The sequence below is a fragment of the Myzus persicae genome, unplaced genomic scaffold, assembly GCF_001856785.1.
Source record: "Myzus persicae strain clone G006 unplaced genomic scaffold, MPER_G0061.0, whole genome shotgun sequence".
Lineage (NCBI taxonomy): Eukaryota > Metazoa > Arthropoda > Insecta > Hemiptera > Aphididae > Myzus > Myzus persicae.
In genome coordinates, this window is record NW_019103891.1 from 195557 (window position 1) to 221519 (window position 25963).

Consider the following 25963-nt stretch of genomic DNA (forward strand, 5'->3'; position numbering starts at 1 on the left):
ATGTTTTCGCATAACGCTTTAACGCTCTATATTAATTAATTATTGTCATTATGTTATTCTATTTCACTACGTTATTATAAAATTACTATTTTTGAAATTATTTTCGGGAAGACAACAGCTATAATAATATACCTATAATAATATATTCTATTCGTATTTTGACTTTAATGGAACACGTGGTTCAGCCAAACAGAAAAAATTATTTTACACGATATGAGTACATGACACGGTATAGTGTGAACAAAATGTTCACAATAAAATAAAATAATAAAATATTGGGTGTTCATGGTGTATTGGTGTTATTACGTATTAGTTGTAGAAGATATTCTCTACATCGTTGTATATAGTAGGTATATTAACGTTGGTGCAACAGTTTACTTAAAAAAGTTTTGAGCTCCTTGGCGGCTTTTTAGCCAACAACTACCATGGTAGAATAGATAATGTATTTTGTTGATAAGTGATAACTGATATGGTACAGACTGATGGTGATTGAATCGTCGAGCGGCTCGAACTTAAAGGAAACTTAGGAAACGAATGCCTCGATTGAGATTTTGGATTTTAGAAATAACGAATTACTCGAGTTGACGAATTGTTTTTTATTTTCGTTGTTTAAGATTACTAAAAAAGGGTGTGATTTTTGTAATATAATATAGAAAACATCATGGATGGAATACTGAGAAATTTTTCTAAATTGCTTTCAGTGCAGAGCCCAATTCATCAGTTCAATAGGGTAAGATTTTTACATTTTTTTTCATTCAATACATTTCTTATTAAATTAGCACTTATATATTATGATGACAAAAACATTTAAAGAGTTTTTCGTTCTACTAGTATATGACTTGTATGCATAATTAATATTTGTTAATGATATTTTTACTAGACTTTAATCATACTTAAACGGCGCCATCCTGTTCAGTTACAAAAAAAAAATTCCAAACATAAACCTATCTTGAAAGGAAGACATTTTGTCTATGATATTGTGGAAAATCCAGAAAGAATGAAACAAGAAAAAATTGATGTAATATTAACTCAATATGTCGAAGGTAGGGACAATTTTATCTTCTAGCAAACATGTATTGAGAGGTAACCATACCCTCATGCGTTGTATGACATTCTTACTTCCAAGTTCTAAATTCGGTAATAGGTTAGTTTACTCTAATATTAAACACAATATAGTTAAACTAATTATTCAGAATGTGCAATTTGCTATGTTATGGGTTTGTAAGATGAAGACAACGCATGCCGGTATTTTGTACTCTTAAAAGATATATTAATATTATGATATAATATAGTTTATTAAAATGTTCTTATTGACTTAGGATTAGGGCATCAAGGTGAACTAGTTAGTGTTCGGCCAACATATGCATATGATCAATTGCTTCTGCCTAAATTAGCTATTTATGCTTCTCCTGATAATTTGGAACGTATGAAAAATAATTTATACCAAACCAAAGACGAAGAGAAACCTAGTTCTATTCATGCTCTTCAAGTATTATAAATTTTATCCTATTTCATTAATCTAAATAGAAGTTAAAGAAAAAAATGTAATTTTTATTTCTTAGACTGTGAAGTATTTAAAAAAAATGGTTGTAAGTGTAAGCATGAACAAAGATGAGCCTTGGACAATTGAACCTTGGCACATTAGAGTATCACTACGAAAAATGAATGTACATGTATTAAGTGATGATTCAATAGAATTGCCAGAGCATCCAATTAGTGGACCTGATTTCACTTTAGAAGGAAAATCCTTTGTTGTGTATATTACCGTGAGTTATGCTTAGTTTTCTATTATTTTAATTCTATTGTATAGAAATTAATTTTACATTGTTTTTCCTTACAGATAAACAAAAAAGAAAAAGTGCCTGTAGAATGTAATCTTCATCATTGGAGTACTAAACTTGCTGATCGATTACCTCGAACAAAATTCTTTACTAGAACTCCAATAGCTATTCTTCCTGAGCAGACTGAACTTTTAATGTCAATGAGAGGAGATACAAAAAATAATTAAATTTATCTAGTTTAATTTCTTAGTAGTATCTAATGTATTTAATTTTAGATGAATTATGATTTTTAAGATTATTATCTTGTTTTATTTAATTTGTATTAATTCAAAATTGTCCATTCTATATCAACTTTTTCACCATAGTGAAATTGTCCCCCTTTAAAAATTAGAAATCATGCAATGCATTGTATATCATTTTTAAAAATTAAATAAACCCAATTATAATCATAATATTATATTATTTAAATATTAATCAATTGGGTACTTAAAAGTATAAACATATGATTTTTCATAATTAACAATATTAATAATATCCTTGAGAACAAATCTTTTTTTAATAAAATTTGAAAACTGATAAATTAATTATCAATGTGTAATAAATGATTAAGTGACTAAGCCTATAATCATATGAGATTTAAGTTGAACCAAACAATATTAGTGATTTATTATGAGAATTGTAGCCTAAGCCATAAGACTAAAAATTTTTTTTCGCTTCTGACAAAAAAAATAAACACCTCATAATACTTATATGTTACATAGTAATAAAAAGTATGAACTTTAATACTTTTTTATGATATTTTTGTCTAATACAACTTAACTTAAATAACTAATAGAGTAATAACCATTTAAGTGTTCTTTCCTTGTGCTTAGGGGCAGTAATTTGATAAGGTCTTCAGTAGAGTATAATAGAAACTGTAAAAATATACTGAAACTAAATTTAAAAAAATTGCATTTATAAGGTATTCATTATAATTTATAATATTAGGTACAATTGATTTTATAAAATTACCTAGTAAAATCAATGATAGCACCTAATCGTATTCATATAGTAAAGCAATTATCCAGGTATATTCTATTGTATTTTGTTTTCTGTTTATCGGTTATCTTATCCATCAGAAATATATTATTTAGGATTTTTATGGTTCTCGAACATAAACATAGTTCGTTTTACTAACAAGACAAAGTGCAGTTACATTGTGCTTGTGTAAGAACCATAGAGTAAAATAAAGAATGAACTCTACGAACACCGTACAACTTTGTGGCCATGATTTTGTTCAGTGTCTAGATCAGTTGTAGATGTGTTTTTGTAGTTCACAGGCATATACAAATATATTTTTTATGTATTATTTGTATTAATATAATATATGTACTAAAAATATATTTATATATATACTAATAATGTATTTTTATAAATCTACAGTAATAATCTATTATCAGTTAGATACATTACACAGAAGATAATGTTCTTATCAATTGTTATCAACCACCTATCGGCTTACTTTTCTCAAAGACTCGAACACTAAATAATAAGCGAGTTCATTCAGGTTAAATATTAGATTCTTTTCTCAATTCTCCGTTAAACTATTCAACTTTCATCAAATACGATGTACAAATTACCTCAATTAAATACCGTAAGTGCAACTGTTGGATGTTTAAAATAATGTGTAGGGATTACAGTATAAGTAGTACAGTATCTAAAATACCAATACTTCTTTTCAGATCGGATCAATTTTGGCTAGGCAGAAAGCCTTAAATTTTAAAACTTTAGGCCATCGCCTACAAGCTATTAACACATCAACCAATGAAGTCAAACCCAAGTAAGACTTGACTAGGACAAAATTTAACCAATATGAATAGTTTAAGTTGACTTTTGATCATTACTTGCATTTCAGATCTCGATTTCTATTTTATGTAATGGGCACAGTCCTCACCGGTGTTATGAGCACAGCGGGGATAGTTGTCTACTCAAAAAATGATCCTAAGTTTCGGGAGCTTTTAACAAATAATGTGCCAGGTGCTGACAAGTTTATAAAAATCTGTTTATATGAAGACACAGAATTTGTTGACAAAAGCAAAAAAATAGGAGGCCGTGTGATTTGTAAGGTCGCTCAGCAAGTAAAGTCAATCAAAGAGAGGCAAGTCATATTTTAAATTTAATAAACAATCTTGAATGGTCATTATTCTTATAGTTTTTATATAAATGTAAGGTACACAATATGAATATGATTTTTTAAAATATTTTACAGTATCGGTGTTGATGAAAAACATAGTTTTGTGGACAAATCTATAGACCAAAGTAAGTCCAATCTTCATTTTATTTTTAATTAATAAATTATAACCAGATTGTTACAAGCTTATAAATATATAAATTTGATTTTCAATTGTTCTTTAAATAATATAGTTTGTTTTAATAAACAAATCGTAGATTATGGAATACTAATTTATTACTTTTTCATTTTTAGAATACAATCACATATCATTAAAATTGTATTCTTGTATTGTTTTTTTCTAGTTAAATCAATAACCAAAAGTTTTCCATCATCTGTTATTATGGATTCAAATAATGAACAAAGTATACCAAACAAAAAACAAGGTTATAAGTTAATATATATTACAATTTACTAATAACTAGGTGATGGGACTTATTGCGATAAAAGTCTATACAATTATTAAAATATGCAACTATAATAATTTTTATTTGAAAAACTCCAGAATATATAATATATTAATGTTAAGATGTCAACAAATTTTGAAATTTAATATTAATTAAAAGATAATTTATGAATTAATGATTTGTTAATATGACTATTATTTGACATTTTAGGCATTTTTATACAAAATAAATAAACGTAGATAAAAAAAAAGATTTAATAACATAAATAGGGTAGTTCCTAGGTACACATTGTAATTGGATAATATGATAAATAATTTCCATTATACTCAAATACCAGAACACTTACTGATGTTTAATTCTTCATGCAATATAGAATGTAGATGCCATTTAGGATTTAGATTGCCATTACAATACTCGATAACAATGTCGTTTAGGAATTATTTTTCCTAAAATGTTACATTTATTAAAATAATTAAATACAAATTATGCACTACCTAATATGCTAATACATTTTCAAACACGGAGTTCTCCTAAAATGTGCAAATTAAAATTGTATTTAATTTTACCATTTTACAAAATCAATTTATATCTTACCTAGAATAATCTAAGACCACCACAATTAAACATGCAAATGCAAGAAGTCCTGAATCCTACAATATTAACTAAATTAAATATCAATAATTTGGTATTTTTTGTCTGCAGAACCCCAACAATCTAAAAGCCAACCACAGGAGGACCCCGTCAAAACTAATTTTATACAGACTAAGCCTGCCGGTATATTTTTTTGGTTTTAATATTATAGTCTATTGTAGTTAATATATTTTTGCCCTAGTGCCTTACACATACATTCTGTCATGGTATTCTATTTTTTCAATTAAAAGCCTTATAATTTTTGTAGAAAAACAAGAACTTCCTCCAGCACCACAAAACGTAACGCCTCACCAATATACATTAGAAGAACTGGAAACTGAAATTCTCAAAAAATCTTCTTTGGGCACGAGTTCTTTAAAAATTGCAACTGCAGCAATAAAAGGTATAATATACTAATATTTGGTTTTCTTCTAACATTAATATTTTTTATGTGTTAACTAGAATATTCTGAAAATGTTTACAAACTTATTGATAATACTACAGAAAACATAGATCCTAACTTAAGTGTTAAACTACAAATCCTTGAAGATAAGAAAAATATTGTATATAACAAGGCATTTGAAGATGCAAAGAAATACAGGTAATAAATTTCACATTAATACATCATTAATAGTTTTGGCACAGGATGATTTCAAGATGCTTATGATTTAGGAAAGAAATATCTGATAATCAAAAATTATTAAGCAACTCTACATTTGAGGTAACTCCTGATAAATTAGCCAAGACTATGTACAGAACTAATGAAGCATTAGAAGAACTGAATAATGCCCGTGTTATATTGGAAAATGAAGAACATAAGTTGGGATATATAAACAAATATAAGTCAAATATCACTGAAGCACAAGCAAACTTGATTGTAATTTTTTTATAACTAAATATGAAAACAGTATTTAAATACTTATATTACATATTTTTGTCTACAGGATGAATTTGAATCATTGTTTCCTGGTTCAGACATAACTCAACACAAAATTAATGTTAACAATAATGATTTTGATGTATTTCTCCTGTATGCGTTGAAAAAACTTAACCATTATAAAGACCATCTTTCTAAACAAGAAGTGAATATATAAATTAAATTTCAAACTATTTAGCTGTGTAAAAAAGTTTTTTTTAACATTATATTTTTACTTAGGCAACTCTTGATCGTAAAATAAATAATGCGATGAATGCAGACTTTTTGAATGTTGAAACAATAAATGAGATAAACTCCCGTTTAAATTCAGAAATACATAAATTAGATGAACAATTTAAACATCAGGTTTGAACAATATATTTTTTTATCTTATTACTAAAAAAATAATTATTGGTTGACCGATAATACTGTTTAAAATGTAATTATGTAGTAAATTGTTATTGCTATTTAGAATTGTAAATTGTTGTGTTGAGAATTGCATATTGCTTGTAACATAAATTAAAAACATGAGTTTTTTTCTAGGCCCCTAACAATTTATTATTTGGATTATTTAAATGATGTTGTTTTATATAGCCATCTTATGATGATAACAAAGTTAATTTAGTCAACCTTTCACTGTACTCAATATGTCAATTTTAGGTTAAGTTGATCACTATTGTTTTGTGGTTAACTCACTATACTAATTTATATTTTAGTTAAATCAATTTAACACCAAAGTTGATGAAGACTTAAAGGAACAATTGAAGACACATAAGAAAGCACATGCAGACCTTATAACCAGAGCAGTAGACTTCACCAAAGAAGAATTTGAAAATAGAGTACGCCAAGAACTATCAGCTATAGAAAAATTAGAGCGTCAAAAGTACCAATCACAATTGGATTCATTGCAATCTGATCTTCAAAGTGTTGTTAATAATTTAAAAAGTACTTAAATATAAAATAACTTTTGTCAAATAATGTTAAAAGAAATTAAATTTGTTTATATATTATAGGAGAAGTTGAAAAAGAAAAGAAACTATTCGCTAATAAATCAATTTGGGAAGCAAGCAAATTTCTAAAAACTTCTCTTGGTAGTTCAGATAATGAACAACCAATCAACATAAAAGATCAAATAAATGCTATAAAAAAATTAGGAGGTAACGATTAAACTTTATTTTAATTAATTTTATGTTAATCATAACTCATAACACATAAGCTTAAGAGTTGAGTTTGTGGTTTGTGTTGTGAGTTATGTTTATGATGTATTTTTTAGCTTCAGATTCGATTGTGGAAGAAGTAGTGAGTGCTGTTCCAACCAAAGCTCTTGAAATTGGTGTTTTTACTAAAGGACAATTAAAAGAAGATTTTAATCAAGTAGAAAAAAGAGTATACGAGACTGCTCTTATACCGGATGACAGTTTCAGTTTACCTTTGATGGCATTCAGTTATTTGGCTAGCCTCTTTGTTGTCCGTCATTCACATATTTCACCCAATGAAGTGAACAATGAAGAATTTGATCCCCTAGAATTAAACACTTATGAAATAGTTGAAAGAGCGAGGTACATAATATGAGCAATTTAACAATAAATATTTATAAAACATTCATATAATATTATATAAATAAACTTTATTCTGCTGCAGGTACTGCATTGATAGGGACAATATTTTGCAAGCATTGAGATATTTGAACTTGCTGACAGGTTGTTCAAGAGTCGTTGCTAAGGAATGGATAAAAGAAGCCACAGTTTTTTTGGAAACAAAACAAGCTGTTGATCTATTAATGTCTTACACTACAAGCATATCGTATTCATCTGTACATGGAAATTGAAATGTATTTGTTGTTTTAATGCCTCCAGTAGCCGAGTAATTAAAGAGCATAATAATTAATGTTTGTTTGATAGGCTAATGTATTATCTATTTGTTATCAATTTCTGTTTATAACTTCAATCTGCGCTCTATGTCAAATTCCAATGTAAATAAATATTTTAATTATATAACACAGGAAAATGGTTACAAATTATTAGCTACTTCAATGATGTCGTAAATATTTATATTGTTCATTAAGTATTTCGAGTGTCACAGTAATGGATGTGCTAAATTTGAATTAATAATTTGTTGTTACAGCAAATGATTCTGAGCAAAGATGGTTCATATTACTAATTAAATTTTATGATATTATTGTGATTAAAGTAACTTATTATTTTATTATTAGGTTTAAGTACCAATGTAGGTACAAATGTTCAATTAATTTTTAGCAAAACAATTGCATGTCATAGTGTGTTTACTGTTTACTGTATACAATAAAGTAATGTACTCTTAAAGTATCAAGTATCCATAAATAATATTTTCAAGTTATAATAAAATTACTAAAATCGTTGTTCTACAGTTTAAATCAAAATTTTGTCCAATTTGAACTTAACATATCTGTAAAAATTAGCTATTTACATTTTTCAGATCATCAGACATCAAAAATGTATTTAAAGTTTAAAATTTTTTCTTATAAAAAATAATAATGCCAATGGATCTTTAATATTTATCAACTACCATTATAACAACTTATAAGGAACTTTTTATTACATTTTCAAGCTTTTTGACCCAACAAATACAATTGTATTGTTATTTAAATTAAGAAAAAACTAAAAAAATCTAAATTTCTATAAATATCTCAAGACGTGTCTTGAATCATGTATCATGTGAAACAAATGATAAAATGAAAATTTAAAGTGCATACAGTTAATATTTTTTGAATAACTACAACATTTTTAAAATTTTTGCAATTTACGGGTGAGTATGCAATGTTAACTTCAAACGCTCTTAAAAAAGGTTAACATATTACATATTTACAATGATATTTTTCACCAACTACCATGGTATTTGATATTGCAAACATAAGTACTTAACAATGAAAGAAAATATTTAAATATTACTGAGGAGTGAGGGAATTTCAAACTTGTCAGTCATAGCCTGTCAGTGGCATGGCGTAGGGAGTAATCCAGTGTTGCCCCCCTCCTGGGGGGGACAACACCAACGGGGTCTGGGGAAGGGTTAGGTAAGTGTAGACCCTAAGCATACATAACATCCTAACCTAACCTAACCTAATAAGTAAGTAGTAACAGGTGACCTATAACCTGTTATAGGGGTTAAGTTAAAGTATGTCAAGTAGTCGCTCCCTACGCCTACCAGATCTGGTCGCTAAACTTGAGGTCCAAGGAGGTCCCGAAAGCCCCCCGGAACAGTTAATTTACAAAAGAAGAAAAAAATTTTAATTTATTCAAACTATAGAGCGTTAAGGTTATGTGTAAAAACGGAAAAACATTAACTTCAAAAGGTTATAACTTTGAAACTAAGTTCGAAGACAAATTCTAATTGCTTCATCGTTCTTAAATAGTCAATATAGGTAAGTCCACCCCCTCCTAAATTGACGATAGTAAATTAAATAATTTAAAAATAAACAACCACCGCACACCGTAGCGTCACCTTAAGTATTTTATATTTTGAATTTGAACTATAATATTAAATAATAACAACCAAACCGGTCTTAATTAATTAGACATTTTTCAAACAAGTTTAGCATATTTAGCATGTTTATATTAATTTTGACTTACTGTGGGTGTTAAAAAATATAATATATAATAGTTATTATTAATTTTAGGAGTTTGTATACAATTTTAATACGAATTAACAAATCATGCTTTGTTAAATTTTATTTTTATTTTACTTATAAGTTAAATCATTTTTGAATTTTGAGCACCCCATGACAATTGGAAAACCGGAGCCCATGTTAACTAGTATTATAAATTCATAATTTTTAAACGCAACTTTAAAGCCAAGCTAACTAGCTTAATAAAAACCTAAATACAGTTAATCCTAAATTAATGTCTACCACAAAAAAAAAAAAATATTAAAATGTATGTAAAAATTAGTTAAGGTTGAAGGTAGATATTTATATAGGGTTTTTATAAGGTTTTCAATATTTATGAATCTGGAATCACTGTAAATAGAAAATGTATGAAATCGTAAGTTTTATTTTAAAATGTAGTTTTGTGTTTTACAATACTATTATGTCAGTGTTTGGAACGAACGTCGTTCATGAACGCACGTTCACGCGTTCACATTCATAAATAGTGAACGATACGTGAACGTCACTCGTATTTTTAAAATAGAACGTGAACGTGAACAACGTTTATATTTTTAATGAACTCGATCGATTTTTAAGACGTTTAATTTATTTACCATTTAATAAATATATTTTAAAAATATTTTAATTAATCATTATATAATAATATTTTCTATTATTGTTCCTATATGATATCGAATTTAAATTTAATTAGTAATTACTGGAGGAAAAAAATTAAATGAACGCCCAATAAACGCGTTCATTTTTTGAATGAACGTGAACGCGTTCGTTTGAAAAAAACAGGAACGTGAACGTGAAAGAGTTCATTTTTTTATTGAACGTTCCGAACACTGTATTATCTTAAAACACCCAAGGTTCCCTCCCACTTTTATATTGTACCTACTAAATCAATTTTTTTTCCCATACCTTCTCAGAAAAAACAATACAGAGATATTATGTTTATGTTTTTATTTGTATTTACAATTTTTGGTTCGTAGGTAATTCTTAATTGACTGTTGTCTAGTTTTAGTAAGTACCTACAACATTATTTGAAACTTTTTTCTTCTTAATTAAAATGAAAAATTAATTTTGTTTCCTCTCATTTTTAGTTCATTATTTAAATACCTATTATTTTATTATATTTTGATTAACTATTTGTAGTGCATAGTCAAAGTCTATTATATTTAATTGTAGTTAGTCTTTTTTGTTTGTAATTCAAAGTTGACTGCATTCTCCAGCTTATAACACAATATAATTTTAAATTAAATATTATTTTCTTTTTCCCCAGATTTCTTTCCATTTAATTTTTTGCATCCTCACCTCTGCATTCATTGTTGTACCTTTTTTAATACATGGAAGCATTGGGGATTTGGGGACCTCTTAACTAGTATTTGATATGTAATTCAAAGATATTACGTTTCTGGCTTATTATATAAAAAGTTTACCGGTTAGTCAAACATAATTTTTGTGAGCGTTACGTTATACGATTTTCTTATTTTGTTGTTATTCAAAAACTATTAATTGTAGTAGGTACTTGAAATTTTCATCAAATGTTTATTTTATCAGTTTCTATAATGATCGAAATAGTTTGAAGTTATTAATAGATACATTCAATTTTCAATTTTTTCAATTTTTTATTCTATAAATGTCAGTCAAATTGTATTCGTTGGATCAAAAAGCTTGAAAATGTAATATTTACCTACATGGTTTCTTATGAATTATGATAATAAAAGTAGATAAATTTTATAAGTATTAGTTTTTCATTTTTTAAGTAGGTAGGTATTTAAATTTCTATATTTTACAAAATGTTACAAGTAAATGAAACTGTGTCGAATAAATTACTAGGTACTAGTTATTATAGTATCTATATGGCCTACAACAATGTTTTACGAAAAAGTGTTAATCTGAGCCTTTCTTTGAACCTCCCCCTCCCATTTAAAAATCCTGGAAATTTGGGTGTAGGTATACATTTTTATAACTCTGACATGCAATCTCAGGAAGACCATGACAAAATATATGTATATTTTGTCATGAGGGAGACTTTTTAATAAATGTAATAAACTAATTATCGTGAATAGTTTTTAGGGTTTAAAAGTCTAGAGATATAGACCCCAATCTTCAGCTAATGTGCAATGTGGATTTAGGTACTAGGTAGATATAGGTACTACATATAATAATTCTAGTTTTTTGCTTTTTAGAATGTTTTTGCTTCTGGGCGCTCCTAGGTCAATTGGTTTTAAATTTATTAACCTCGTGTTAATTTTTTTTGTATAAATTGTTTAACGTTGGCACGCTAATACGCCAGGGAAACCTCTGCAGAATAATGATTCTTTAAAAAACTAATTGTTGATAGTAATTTTTTTAGAATTATGAATCTAGATATTATAATTTACTGCAGTCTTTAGCTCTTAATTCTTACAGATTTAAATTATATTTTTTTGATTCTAAAAATGCGTTTGTCTGCGGGCGCTCATGTATTCTCTTTACAATTTTTTTTTTATTATACAACTCAAGTTGATTTTTTAAACTTTGGCCGACTACCTCAGGAAGTCCTCTGAATAATGATTTTTTGATTCATTATTAGTAATTAAAGAAATGTAAGTAGGAACAAAAGTTAAATTTTGAAATCAATATCATTGGAAGAAGTTGGCTTGGAAAAAAATTTGTGGAACAAAAGGTAGTGATCCAAATATTATGTTCTTGAACCTTATCAGGCTGCCTACGTACGACTATACTACAACAAAAGTGATGAGATAACACTGTTGACTGACGGGCCACAGGCGACACTGCCAGCGACGGCGATAAGTACGATTTCAATTTTCAACGAACGTCGAACAGTACTTTACTATATACTTTCGTAGTTACGTGTTACGTCTTTCGTAGTGTCCGCGCCGTACTGAATAGTAAATACAGTCGTTAAAATTTCGACAGTTCGAAGGTCGTAGACCGTAGTTACGATTGATGTTTGAACGGTTCTAACTCTAAACTCGTAGTTCGTACTTCGTAACCGTCATACGCTTTAACATGACCATCATAATAATTAATTATGACGACAGATCAATAGATTTTAGAGTTTTCAGCTACGTTTTGGCGAGCTCCATTTGCTATTAGCATCCAGTCGAGTGCTTTCACTTTGAACTAATTCTCCCAGCCTTGCCGTATGATAATTTTTTTTTTATCAAACAATAAACATCAGTAGAATATTAAATTATATTTCATATATGTCCAGCGAACTCTACTCGCCACTATGGACGAAATCGGACTCGTCGCCTCTCCTATACTTGAGGAAACATTTTATGCATTGTCCAGGAAGCAGTACACATACAAGGTGTCGCTGACGAATGAAGGTCTGCATCTAACCAAGAATTGTGATGACGGCACTGAGAAGACCGACCTGATACACATTCGTGATATAATTGGCTGTAAGTGCATGCGAAATACTGGCAAGTCCGGCCACTGTGCCTGTCGTCCGGCTAAAGGAGGCACAGTGGAATCTGCCAGAGAAGCCACAACAGAAACCGACGAGTGTCAAGTGCGAGTGCCATATGTGGAGGCCGGTGATTGCAGTGCTTACCTATGTGTCTACGCTTTCGTGCTGAAAAATGTTGGGGCTAAAAACGAAAAGCGTGACAAGATGACCGTTACATTGAGGTTCCGCAACTGCAGCAGTTATGATGAGAACAGCCGGGTAGCGGCCAAGTGGAAATCGGCCATAAAATCACTACTGCAAGCCAGATGCGAGGATGGGACTATTGTTGCACCATCAGATGATTATTACCTAGGTAAGCACTATTGAATAAAGTATTCTTTAATCCAATGTGAATAATGGGTGCATATTAAGAAATTTAGAAAACCCAAAAATATTTGCTATAAGATGTTATTCAATGCTATTTTATATAATATTTTTCTAAACTATTCTGGGTTCCATATTTTAATTATTAACGCAATATTCTGTTTATATGAGTACCTATATTTTGATTTTTCAACAATATGCGAGTATAGGTAGTCAAATTAATAACTTTTATTTTAAGTTGCAATACATTTGTGTTCTATTTTCATAATTATTATTCCCTTTATTATTTATTTTTAATCATTAACCTAATAATTATTAGGAACTTTTTCTTGTGTAATTTTTTGTTAAACATTTTTTTCAAATATTTATATTATGGCATATTTTGATGTTCATTGATGATTTATGAATATTTTTCTTAGTTTTAAGAAAATATAGAGAGACTAGTTGTGGGATTGTTTTAGAGCATATTAGCAACATATAGACTTTAGAAATTTTAGACTTGTTTTGAACATGATAATTTGGATCCTACTCATAGGCATGTACAGGAATTTGGTATCGGGTGTGTGAAGCCACTTTTCCTTAAATGGACTCAAAGTTTGTAGCTTAAGTCTTTGTGTACACAAAGTCCCAGAATGCATTAAGTCGTATAAAAAGCCATAAGCCACGGGTATGCCACGGAAGACCTGGCACATTCTGTGCTCACTCCTATGATCCTACTTCTAAGGTTATCCTTAGTTATGTTTTTCCCTTAGTTTTTCCAGTGATACTGAATCAAAAATTTATTTATTCATTGGGTTCACTCTAACTAAAATGTTAACTAATATTTCAGTTGAATGATCTCAGATCAAAATGGAGTTTTCGGAAAGTTTAAAAAAAGAACCTAAGTACTTATACATTTTGAAGAAATTTTTACATTTTATCCCTAGTTAGGCTTGAATTTCAATTAATTTGCATATTTTTTCTATAATGCTGGACAAATTCCTTTTGTTACCTTTTATGCTATTATTAAACTTTTTTGGCTCATTTTTTGAGGTTTTTGACGTTTAAGTGCATTTTCGAACATTTTTAGGGAGATGTTTATTTGTTAGGTAATTTTTAAACTTATTTTTAGTACCCAAAATTAAGAGAAAATAACATAAAGTAATCTGGTTTTTACATAAAACTATTCAAAAATGTATCTTGATTTCTGAAGAAATCCGTGGTCCATTTCAAGTTTTGGTAGGGTCCTCCATTTGAAAAAGTAAGTTGCATTGCACATGGGCACCAAAGGGTTAAATTGTTGACATTTTCTCAAAATGTTTAGTTTAGTACTCTCAAAAACCCTATTTAAATTTGAATCATCCAATTGACATTTTTTTGTGATTGCTCTTAGCATGAATACTTGTATTATATTAGTTATAACAGCATTAACAAAAATATATTGAATAATATAATATAGGTATTTATTTGTTTCAAGTATATGTTGTTTAATTGTTAAACTGTTTTCAATTACCTTTATGAAAATTTAAAATATGTAACGTTTCTATTTTAAGTAGGTACTTCTGAAATAACTTTTGACCTTTGATAATAACCTGTTTAAAATTTGTACTACTGATTAGTTGAATAAAAGTTAGTTAGCAATTTATTTTTAACAATTCTAAATCTTCAAGAAATGTTTTTATTTTTTGAAATATTAAAATAAATTTTGTTAGTGAAAATGTCAATCAGTAAATCTATAGATTGGAAATCAAACACAGATTCTACTAACTATTTTCTACATTAATACCTACTTGTGTTAATGTATATATATATTTTTTAAACATAGTATACAGATATTAACTTATCATCTCCCACACTATTGTATAGATTATTATGATCATATGAATAAATACAGCTTCATTACAGAAAACTTCTTCTTAACTGATCACATATTTTATCATACAACTTATCAAGAATGACCTCTTCATTGTTAATAATGAGGTTAATAATTACCTATGATTATTTATTTTTATTAATTACCTAGCTTTTTTATCGTATGTTTTACAAAATTAATTACTATTAACTTGATTTTATGTAAATCTTGTTGTTTAACACCCTAAGAATTTAATGGATATTCATCATCAGCCTTCACTTAATTTAAATCTAGAAAAAAAATCCCCTTTAGCAACTACTTGACAATATATGAAAATTATATACCTATACTCTATAGGCTATTACTACCTTTCAAGATATTCAGTTGATTATAAAAAAAAAGTTAGTTGAGTCCCTTCCAGACGTTTTTTAAACAGCCGTTGATTGTTAAATTACTATTTTTGTTTAGTTTTTTAGTCTCTAATTCTTTTAGATAGATGTTAGTCATTTCATTGATTTACCTATAGCTAAGTTAAGTTAGCACAGATCATAATTATATTTAAAAAACAACATATAATAACTAATAAAATGTAGACCATGATACCTACCAGATAATCATTTTTGTATTTTTTCAATTCTATATTTTATTGTTAATGTAGCAAACATTATTTTGCAAAACATGTAGCTAATGTAGCAAACATTATTTCCAGGGATTTTTTGTTTTTGTTTTGATAACCTAAGTAGTGCTAATTCATACCTCATTAGCCAATACTTGTACAGGGTGCGGCATAATGAACTCCCACATTTTTAAGGTGAATTTAAAAAAAACTACCCAAGATATAGAAAAAAACATTTTATTTTTAAAAACTTTATTATACAAGGTTATTTAAAATTATATCGTCCAAATGATTGCCTTGACAAATGACTCACATATGGAGCCGTTCTCAAAAGTTTTCCATCACTCTTGTCAACATATCGAATGGAATACAGAAGATTTCTTGACGGATAGCCTCCTTTAGTTCTTCAATGGTTCTATGTAGATTTTAAGTTTTGTACCTAATTCAAAATCATTTCCTGATCAGGGACACTTTCGTTTGGATTCAAATTGAACCAAGTGCAAAATACTCTCTGTCGCAGTCACATATGCAGTGTTTCTAAAAAATGCCTTGATAACGAAATCACGCTGTTCACCAAAACACAGCATTGTGACGACTAAAAACCTTATTTATAACCTAATTCAGCGAAATAAACCGCATTAGTCTAATCAGTTGGATTACGTGCTAATGAATAATGATTATTTGAAATATGGGAGTCCATAACACCGCACCCTGTATTAGTATTATTTCTTATTTCTATAAAATATTGATTAATATCTATTACCTATTATTTATTTTAATAGTGTAGTTTTGCAATTTATTGTTTATAGTACAGTGGTAACTGAACTGTCTTAGAAGAAGTTGTTAAAGTATTTTAGTGTAGTTAGTAAGCTAATAGATACCTTAAGTTATAATGACACATATTTAAATGTAATATCTAATAATTGGCCTGATTTTTATCTATTAATTTATATACCTACTTACAATATTTACATTCATTAATATCATGGATTAATGATTATTATATTTTAAAATAAAAAAAAATATATTAATAAATATATAGATAATATATACCTACATTTCATTGTGTGAGATGATTTTAAGTTCACGCTTCATATTGATTAGTTATAGAAGTATATAATTGTATCTTAAAATGAGTACATAGCATATTTAGTCGTTTAGAATCAGAGATTGTTTCAAATAATATATTTTTCAATGAGTACCTACTATGATTGATTTGTGTTATTGTGTACCATAACAAATGACACCAAGTAATAAATATAAATCAGTACAATATGTTTTTGATCAATCTTAATTATGTGTGGCAACTAATTAATAAAGCTCAAAGGTTATGATGTCTAGTCAATTTGTAAATTAGTATTGATTAAAATCCTCTTGGTTTAAGTGTTTGAATTATTGATACCTCCTTTTTTAATGTATATGTTATTTAGAGTAGAAAAAATGCTTTTATATTCAATTTTAAATGGTAGTTTATGGTAGCAAATTGGATCTAGTTGGTACTTTTGGTAAGTCAAAATTGAAAATTTCCAGTATGGTTATTTTCTATGCATGGTAAAATTTGAATAATATTTTGATTGTTTTTGATTTATTTATAGATATTTCAAATTTTCTATTTTTTATCTTAGTTATTAGTTTTTTCTTTAAATGTTGATAAAAAAAATGTTTGAACATTTAATACAAGCATCCTCGTAAATTATTCATATGTCAATATTAAAAATAATGTCACAATATTTTTTTTATAATTGTTTATAGTTCAAATTTTAAATACAATTATTCAAAATAATTTTAAAAACAACAATTAATAAAATATTGGAAAAATATATAAATCAAAACAATTAATTAAAATGACAAATCAAGATCATTCAAAATGATTAGTAAAATCTTATTTATATTAGGGTGGACTGAGGATTATTCATTAGGTATTAGATACTTCTATACTAAAAACTAAATTTGGCAGATACCTATTAAATATTTTATTCATTCTTGATATACATATATTTATTTTATTTTAACTACTTATTGAAATTACTATTTTCATATGTTAGCTATTGACTTTTTGCAATTTGCTTTTTAAATAATAATAAGTGTAACTGGGAAAAGTTATAGACTAACAAAAGGATTACTAAAATTGTTAGTTTTCATTTAAATACTAGGTAGGTTTACTAAATCATAAAAATTGAACAAAATTTTGAAAAAGTTACTTTCACAGTTACTGTAGATACGTGTAGGTTTTCAAAAAAAAGTAGCAAAGTTTTTTTCATTGTTTTCAAATTGTAGCAATTTTCAAACATTTAAACTTAGTAAATCAATATTTATAGAAATAAAAGTACAAAAAAAAAAATTTTTATGTGTAAAAGTAACTCAAATAAATGAAAATATTATTCTGGTTTATTCTGGATTTTCATTCAACTTTTTTTTTTAATTACATTTTAAATGTACACAACTTATGAGAAACCTTGTATTAAACTGGTTTTTTTAATGAGCAAAAAATTATTTGTCAATAATAATTGATAAAAAACCAAGTAGAAAAAAAAATTTGAGAAAATTTCTCATGCCTATAAATTTATAGCACTTAAAGAGTCAATATATATACATGTTTAGAAAATAATCTTATCAACATTTTGTGAATATTTTAACATAAACACAAAATCTATTATGAATTAAATATGATTCTCTAAGTCCCTTGACGATCGTTTTAAGTGTATTCTATTGTAGTTAAATATTTGGTCGATTTAGTTAACTGTCAATTGTTTTTCATCCTAGTAAACAATAGTATATTGATGGCTGCACAATTTGAATTGTATAATATAAATGAATAACTTAAAGAATTATTTGTATATTTATGTTTCAGGTAACCATTTATTAGTAATTGTGAACCCAAAAAGTGGTGTTGGAAAATCACGTGAAATATTTCAACGTAAAATAGTACCTATTTTAAATATGGCTGATGTTGACTACGATTTGCATATTACATGCATGCAAAATGATGCTAGGTAAATAGATTTGAAGTATTTATAAACAACTATTTACTCGGAACTTGTTATAAATCTATATGTACATTTGTCCTCCATTCAATTAAAATTAATCCAGGATTTCCTCCTTTGACATCATCTATTGTTTTGCATTTTTATCCTCACTGCATTAGCCCCAAATTAAAATCACTTTACTTATTGCATGAAGTTACATTTATCAGATGTTTCTGGTTGAATCATAATATTTGGATAGACTCACCTTTGCACTTACAACTGTATTTTACATGAAGATTGTATGTAAGACCTTAATTATTAGGGAATAAATCATTAATAGGTAATGTTAATTTTTTTTATTTCTATAATTTTACTACACAATTATTGTACCTACTGTATAACTATATATTATTTCTTGGCATTTGTTTATTATTTTTGTTTGTATATATTACATAATATACATACATACTTTATACATTTTGAGAATGTATACATAATTTGATAGTAGTAGTACCTATATTGTAATGCTAAATTTTTATTAAACCTATTTTGGAATAACATGTGAAGGTCATCACTATTGTAATCATACATATTTGCTTGGTTATTTGCATTTGTTAAAATATCATTGAGTTAGATAATTAGTGATAATGCAGTCTTTTTGGTTTCGTTAAATCCTATTCAAAAAAAACCAATTATTACAAAAAATAACTAATTTACACACTATACACTTGCACAGAATACCCATGGACATAATATTTTCTTTTCACGTTTTATTCTTATAGTTTTTAATCCTTGTTTAAAATGTATTTTTTGTATTGAATTTACAATAATGTATGTTTTTTTTTATGTGTATACAATTTATTTCTCTTGTGTTACTCAAAAACAAATAACTGTGGGTTTTTGAAATTATCATCAAATTATGATTTTCCATACATTTTTCAAAATATTTAGAATCTTTTTGAGCTATTTAAAGAATATTTTTTTGCAAATGTCAAATAGTTTGAAAACTTAATACAAAATTCCTTATAAGTTGCTTATTTACTCTCAAAAAAAATATCTAAAATAAATACATATTGTAGTCACAATATTTTTTTATAAGATAGAACTTTTTTTGAAAATCTCGAAAATGTAAAAATCATTTTGTAGCTAGAAATTCTTAAATATTTTTTATTTTTAAATCTAAGATTTGAAAATGTAATACAAGATTCCTCGATTAATTGTTCTACCTATAACATAAAAAAAGTTAACTGGAAAGTCACATTCACTTTTTATTATTCAAGTAAGGAATTTAAATTTTTACAACATTGGATTTTCACAATAATTTTTCCTCAATACATTGTTGAGAATTTGCTGTAATTCAAAAGTGAATAGCCCTAGATATTTCTGTTAATGTATATATGATAAATATATCTTTTTCTGTAATTGATAAAATGTTCAAAAGATTCTTGAGCAATTTATAGAAATTAAAATTTTTTTTTTCTATTAATATTAATAAAAACATTTAGTTCAAAATGTAGCCAATTTAAAAACTGTATCTTCAAAATTTAACACCAGGTTCCTCAGTTGTTATTCAAAATTTGTAAAATATTTAAGATACGGAGGCGGATTGTTTTTTATAAGGATTTGAAATTAAAATTTGACTTATAAAATTATACACATAAATTAATATAAGATGATATTTCTATTTTCCATATCTGGTAGAGTATATTATTTGTTTTAAACCATTATTATAATATTATTTTTCTGTGAATACTTTTGGTCGGTGAAAAATGTCTGAAGGTCTTACGATCAAACATAGTTGGTACTTATTAAAAAAGGCAATTTCTCAATTGTTATGAATTATGATAATTAATACAATCGACATATTTTCGATTATAACTGGAGCTTGGAAATCGATGCATATTAAAACAGTAAAAATATACATCCAAAACCGAACACATATAGTAATACAATACAAGTACAACCTACAGTAATATATGCTATGAGATATATAAAAATAATTATTATAAAAAATAAAAATATTTTACTTATTATTTCGTTGATTTTTGTTATATGCTTGCTTATAATTTATAAGATTCTTAATTATATTTTATCGTAATTCATTGTGCGCAACAATGAGTATTAGATACCATTGATTATTAATGTACGTATACCAGAATCAATGGTATTACGATATTTCCATGTCTGTACAATGTACATACATACTTTCTTATGCTTACTCGAATTTCAAATATATTTCTAGGTACAGCTGTTTATTTTTAGTCGGAATACTTTAAACCGACAATGATTTTGTATGATGTGGTTTTGTAGATTTAGGGAAATTTTATATTATACCTATTACTTAATAACATACTTTCCTACGATATTTGATATCAAATTGTTTAATTTAAATTTTCAATTGTAGGTAACTATTAGTATTATCACGAGGCGCTTAAGTTTTAAATGTATTAGTAAAATGTTATGTACTTGTAAGAATGTAAGATAAGATATCCCTGTTGATAATTTCGATTTATTACCTACAATTTAGCAATTATATATATGTGTGTCCTCCTCCGACCACCGTTGTCTTATATTATGTAGGTTACTAAACGCGCATTTATTGATATATATTGTAAAGTTTATCTTAATTTGACGTTTTTACGTAAGAAATCTGTATTATCGGTTTGTAAAAATGTATATTGTGTACGCGAGTTATACCGGAATACCGGATAAACACGTCCATTCACCGATGTGCGGAATAAACACGTTTTTGGTTTTCTATCTATCCTTAAGAATTCACATGATGACAGATAACGACGATTGGTGATGTCCTATCCCCGCAATAAATTATAGTGCATATATATATTAATATAATTCACTTTGCTATTTTGTTGGATCAAAATTATTAGCAACTTTGCGAGATTTAAAAAAATTGTAATTGTAAGTGTAATTGTTAATGCGTATACAAAAATGTTGTGACTTAGTATTTGTGATACTTTTGAATCGGTATATGAAGGATTTTTATTAAATTTTCAAGATTTTCGAGAAAAAAATTTTTTTTGGCATTTATAAAAAAAATATCCAATATGTTAAAATCTAAAAAATAAGCTCGATAAGATGAGTCAAAATTATATTATATGTATGGAAAATTTTAATAATCTCGCTTGTGATGCTTTCGTCTGTTATCAGGAACTTGATGAGAACGAGTAACATCTATAAATGGGGCCGTGGTGTGGTAGTACTTGGCGGTGATGGGCTAATGTTCGAAGTGATTAACGGCCTCATGGAACGGTCGGACTGGCAGAGGGCCTTCGAGTACCTGACTCTAGCTGTCATACCCGGTGGTTCCGGCAATGGGATGGCCAAGTCGATAAGTTTCGAGACCAAGTGAGCTCGAATTTTAATTTACTCAAACTGCAGCACATTGAATGCAACCAGTTAAACGTTTATAGCGAACCCTACAATCCGGATCCCATACTCATATCGGCGCTAAACATCGTCGGCGGTAACAGGTGTCCAATGGATCTCGTTAGAGTCGAGACTCTTACACAAGTCGTATACTCTTTTTTGTCGATCGGTTGGGGTTTTATTGCTGACATTGATATAGAGAGTGAGAGAATTAGGATGTTAGGTAGCCCCAGGTTTACTATATGGAGTATTGCCAGACTTATTGGTAAGGGCCGCCGATCTTACGCGCAAGTTAGCGCATTTGTCGGTGGTTGCTGTACGTAAACGTTGTGTTCGTGTATATAATATAGGTCTGAGGAGTTATCCCGCCCGGTTGTCGTATTCAAAAATCAACGATCTGGAAACCGAAACGAGAATGAACAATTACGCGAGAGGGACGTCAGGCGATTTTCAAGAGGTCGCCGACGATGAACCGGTGTCGATCGAATTTGGAATGGACCCGGTAATTTGAATATAATGTGATTACACGCTCATCCTTGTTGTTATTGGTTTTTGATAAATTATCTTTGTTATTTTCGCGTAGTTAGAGGGATTTGGTACACGCGAGCGGGTCGAGAGTTTTTCATCGATAATATCCAAGCGCACGGCGTTCATGTCTGTCAACGAAGCTCCAAGCTTCTCATCAATACCAGACGTGATCGAGGGATCCGAAGTTTGGGTGCGGGGACCTCTATCTAAACTACCTCCGCTTTCTGATCCAGTTCCGTCGGACTGGATAGTCATTGAAGGTAACAACTATGTTATTAATATAATTAAACGATTTAATTCTCTCTGTGAATATTGTATGCATGTACTTGAAATATTCCATAGCTCGTTTTTTATTTTAAAATCTAATTTTGACTAATAATTATTTCTATGTATCAGTGTACAAATATTATAGGTATCAATTGATTTTACTGTTGAGATCTCACTTTCACACTATATTCTAAGAATTCGTACAAATAAAACTTCTAAATAAAAATAAAAATAAAAAAAAAGCCAGAAAGAAAATGATCTATATTACAATGTTTTGATGGCAATGGTCAGAACGCATTGTACACGAACACTGACTTATACAGCTTACCTTTGTTTATTTTGTAGACGAGTTCGTAATGATACATGCTTCGTATCTATCTCACATAAGCGAAGACGTAATAATAGCACCCAAATCGAAATTGAACGACGGTGTAATTTGGCTGTTGGTTATTAAAAATGGAATATCCAGAACGACTTTTCTACAAGTGAGTGAATTATTATTAAATAATATATTTGAAAGTATTTTCAATAACAACCCGTGTTTAGTGGCTGTAACGTCGGCATTTACACTGCAGTGACGCCCTTATATTCATCGTAAAAAACAAAGTACTTTACTTACAAGTACAAATAAATATAAATAATATGTGATTTTTTAATGGCAAACACTTGGCCCTAAATCAACCGTTCTGTTTTAAAAAAAATTATAGTTTTATTTATTTTGCCATGTTAGTGAAGAAAATAAAAAATAAAATATAAAATATCTATTTTGTTCATATTCAACTAAATTCACTTACCTACCAGATCATCCTCAAAGTTTAAAATTGAAGAATTTTTACTACCACAAAAGGCAATAAAAGACAAACAAAAAAATAAATCATTGTAAAATCAATACACAACTCCATTCAAAATCTTTAAGTAATAGTAGAAGTGCTAAAAAAAAAAAATAGAAAGAAATGATTATGTGGCTTTCACTTTAATTATAAATGTATGCTTACATAATCTATCACTTGGGTTGAATGTGAACATTGTACATACATTCTATAAATTAAATGTTAAAATATGTTAAAACCCATTCGAAGTTTATTGTTTACAAACGTCAAAAAGGATATTGTAAAGTCTGAACCATATAGGGTTTTAAAAAATAATAGATACATTAGGAACTAAAAATTAACTTATATCTTAGGTACCTATTGTTGTAAAATGTAAAATAAATTAATGATTTTTTAAAATTTGTTTGGTTTTACACTTATACAGTGAACATTACATTTAATGAGTTGTACATTTGCAAGCTAAGCTATAGTAATTTTTCTATGGGATGGCTCTACTTAAAATTTCTTGCTAGACCAAAAATGGCCTATCTGTGCTTGATCTGTGGTATAAAATTTTGAAAATTATTGTTATTTTTTTCAGGCCTTTACAATCATTTTAGTATCTCACGTATTGAATAGATAAACTTAAAAACAATTTTTTCTTGGCTATTGAAGAATTTCTCCAAATACAACAGTATCTAGATGGTTGTCTCAGATATAATAATTATTTTTAATTATTTATTTCTTATTTTAGTGTTGGCTATTTGGATGGGAAAGTTAGGGGTGAATACATTTGTGTAACCCAAAACTCCAAAACACTATCTATCTAGCAAGTAACAATAGTATTATGTTTTCACTAACATTTTGGTGAAAAAAATATGTGAACACTAAATTTGTCGTGTTTTGCACGCTATAATATTATTAGGAAATAGTATGTGGACTATGTGATGAATGTATCATAATAAAACTAACTGCATTGTGAATGAAATGTACCTATTAAACACAATCATTAATTACATTTTGTTTAAATTAATCAATTAACAAGGTGGTAATTTTTTCATTTATTGTAGTTTTTGTTGGGCCTGTCGTCTGGAAACCACTTGGCCGTACCCAACGTAGAAATGATCCCTGTGCGAGCATTCCGGCTAGAACCACTATCACAAGGTAGTCACCTGGTTGTAGACGGTGAACTGCTGAAGCACAGTCCGGTACAAGCGGAAATCATGCCCGGTATCGCCAATGTGTAAGCACGGCAAAAGTTCTCCTGATGCCTCATCTCGAGCATTTACAGTCAAACACGACACAAGAGTGATGAATACATTATTTATGCTAATGTAGCTTATGTAATTTATTATTTGTTTTTATTTTTTAAATTCAGAGAAAGTTTATCAATATTGTTACCTCGCTCGTATATTATATAGAGTTGTTGTTTTGCCTCTTTAATTACTTGAGAGGCATATTTATATTTAATTTATTATCATTATTATTTAATATTATTAATATTTATTTTTAATTATTCATTCTATCGCTACCAGCGACGTTACCATAATAATAATATAATATTATGTTTTTTCTCTTTATAATATCCTCGTGTTATGGGACCATTTGTTTATTAAGTCAATAGGTTGTTAAATAATGAATTATAATTATTAAGGTCAAAAAAAAAAAATAATAATAATTAACATACAGTCATAAACACATATTACTGTCTCGGTAAATGAATAAATTTGTGATTTTCCTTTGCTCAATCTTCATTGTATCCAGGCTTTGAACTGAATATTTTACAGTACAAGCATGTCACACATCAACTAATATTATTATTTTTATATTGTAATAACTAATTTATACATAAAAATAAAAATATAGGATGGATATTTGGTGTTATGAACAAACACTGTATAGAATATGAAGACATTTTTTCTTAAAGACATGTTAAAGTGAGGGCCTTCTCATCCGTCCTTGATTGTGCCTAATCAAGAATAATAGAGTTATTCATTTTTACTCTACAATTAAAAGTCAATTACATATGTCTAACATTGTGATTTTACTTTTTGTATTACTATTAAGTTTAAAAATAATAATAATAAAGTTACCATGAATTTAATTTGCTGTTGTTCTTTGCAAAAATTGTTACACACAATTTGGTATTGAGGTTGAAGACTAATTAATAAAAGTAATTTCCATATTATCTATGTTAAGTTCAGTGT

The 25963-nt window shown here is 27.9% G+C and overlaps 3 protein-coding genes across 3 annotated transcripts; all 3 read left to right on the plus strand.

The window, feature by feature from the left end:
* The first annotated feature begins 456 nt into the window (after positions 1–456).
* LOC111036003 (39S ribosomal protein L9, mitochondrial) lies at positions 457–2233 on the plus strand. Its single transcript, XM_022317865.1, has 5 exons — positions 457–730; positions 881–1043; positions 1320–1489; positions 1563–1766; positions 1841–2233. Exons 1-5 carry the CDS (start codon positions 662–664, stop codon positions 2006–2008), a joined length of 774 nt encoding a protein of 257 aa, XP_022173557.1. The 5' UTR covers positions 457–661; the 3' UTR covers positions 2009–2233.
* A 1035-nt stretch (positions 2234–3268) lies between these two features.
* Positions 3269–8267, plus strand: LOC111035999 (MICOS complex subunit Mic60-like). The gene is made up of 15 exons (XM_022317861.1): positions 3269–3414; positions 3503–3600; positions 3676–3918; positions 4030–4079; positions 4296–4376; positions 5100–5171; positions 5296–5430; positions 5490–5628; positions 5700–5904; positions 5972–6109; positions 6184–6309; positions 6660–6888; positions 6957–7100; positions 7217–7502; positions 7585–8267. Exons 1-15 carry the CDS (start codon positions 3388–3390, stop codon positions 7769–7771), a joined length of 2160 nt encoding a protein of 719 aa, XP_022173553.1. The 5' UTR covers positions 3269–3387; the 3' UTR covers positions 7772–8267.
* Positions 8268–12377: 4110 nt separating this feature from the next.
* LOC111035998 (sphingosine kinase 1-like) lies at positions 12378–25860 on the plus strand. The gene is made up of 8 exons (XM_022317860.1): positions 12378–13341; positions 18651–18792; positions 21934–22131; positions 22197–22417; positions 22503–22654; positions 22736–22940; positions 23293–23432; positions 24827–25860. Exons 1-8 carry the CDS (start codon positions 12807–12809, stop codon positions 25001–25003), a joined length of 1770 nt encoding a protein of 589 aa, XP_022173552.1. The 5' UTR covers positions 12378–12806; the 3' UTR covers positions 25004–25860.
* The last annotated feature ends 103 nt before the right edge of the window (positions 25861–25963 follow it).

What these genes read in the sequence shown, in the direction of transcription:
- LOC111036003 (XM_022317865.1), top strand. Translation starts at nt 662, where the DNA reads ATGGATGGAATACTGAGAAATTTTTCTAAATTGCTTTCAGTGCAGAGC. An exon ending in CAATTCATCAGTTCAATAGG is followed by an intron (nt 731 to 880) that starts GTAAGATTTTTA and finishes TATTTTTACTAG; the next exon opens with ACTTTAATCATACTTAAACG. An exon ending in GTTCTATTCATGCTCTTCAA is followed by an intron (nt 1,490 to 1,562) that starts GTATTATAAATT and finishes TTTATTTCTTAG; the next exon opens with ACTGTGAAGTATTTAAAAAA.
- LOC111035999 (XM_022317861.1), top strand. Translation starts at nt 3,388, where the DNA reads ATGTACAAATTACCTCAATTAAATACC. An exon ending in GGACAAATCTATAGACCAAA is followed by an intron (nt 4,080 to 4,295) that starts GTAAGTCCAATC and finishes GTTTTTTTCTAG; the next exon opens with TTAAATCAATAACCAAAAGT. An exon ending in TGCAACTGCAGCAATAAAAG is followed by an intron (nt 5,431 to 5,489) that starts GTATAATATACT and finishes TGTGTTAACTAG; the next exon opens with AATATTCTGAAAATGTTTAC.
- LOC111035998 (XM_022317860.1), top strand. Translation starts at nt 12,807, where the DNA reads ATGGACGAAATCGGACTCGTCGCCTCTCCTATACTTGAGGAAACATTT. An exon ending in TGCATGCAAAATGATGCTAG is followed by an intron (nt 18,793 to 21,933) that starts GTAAATAGATTT and finishes GTCTGTTATCAG; the next exon opens with GAACTTGATGAGAACGAGTA. An exon ending in TCGATAAGTTTCGAGACCAA is followed by an intron (nt 22,132 to 22,196) that starts GTGAGCTCGAAT and finishes AAACGTTTATAG; the next exon opens with CGAACCCTACAATCCGGATC.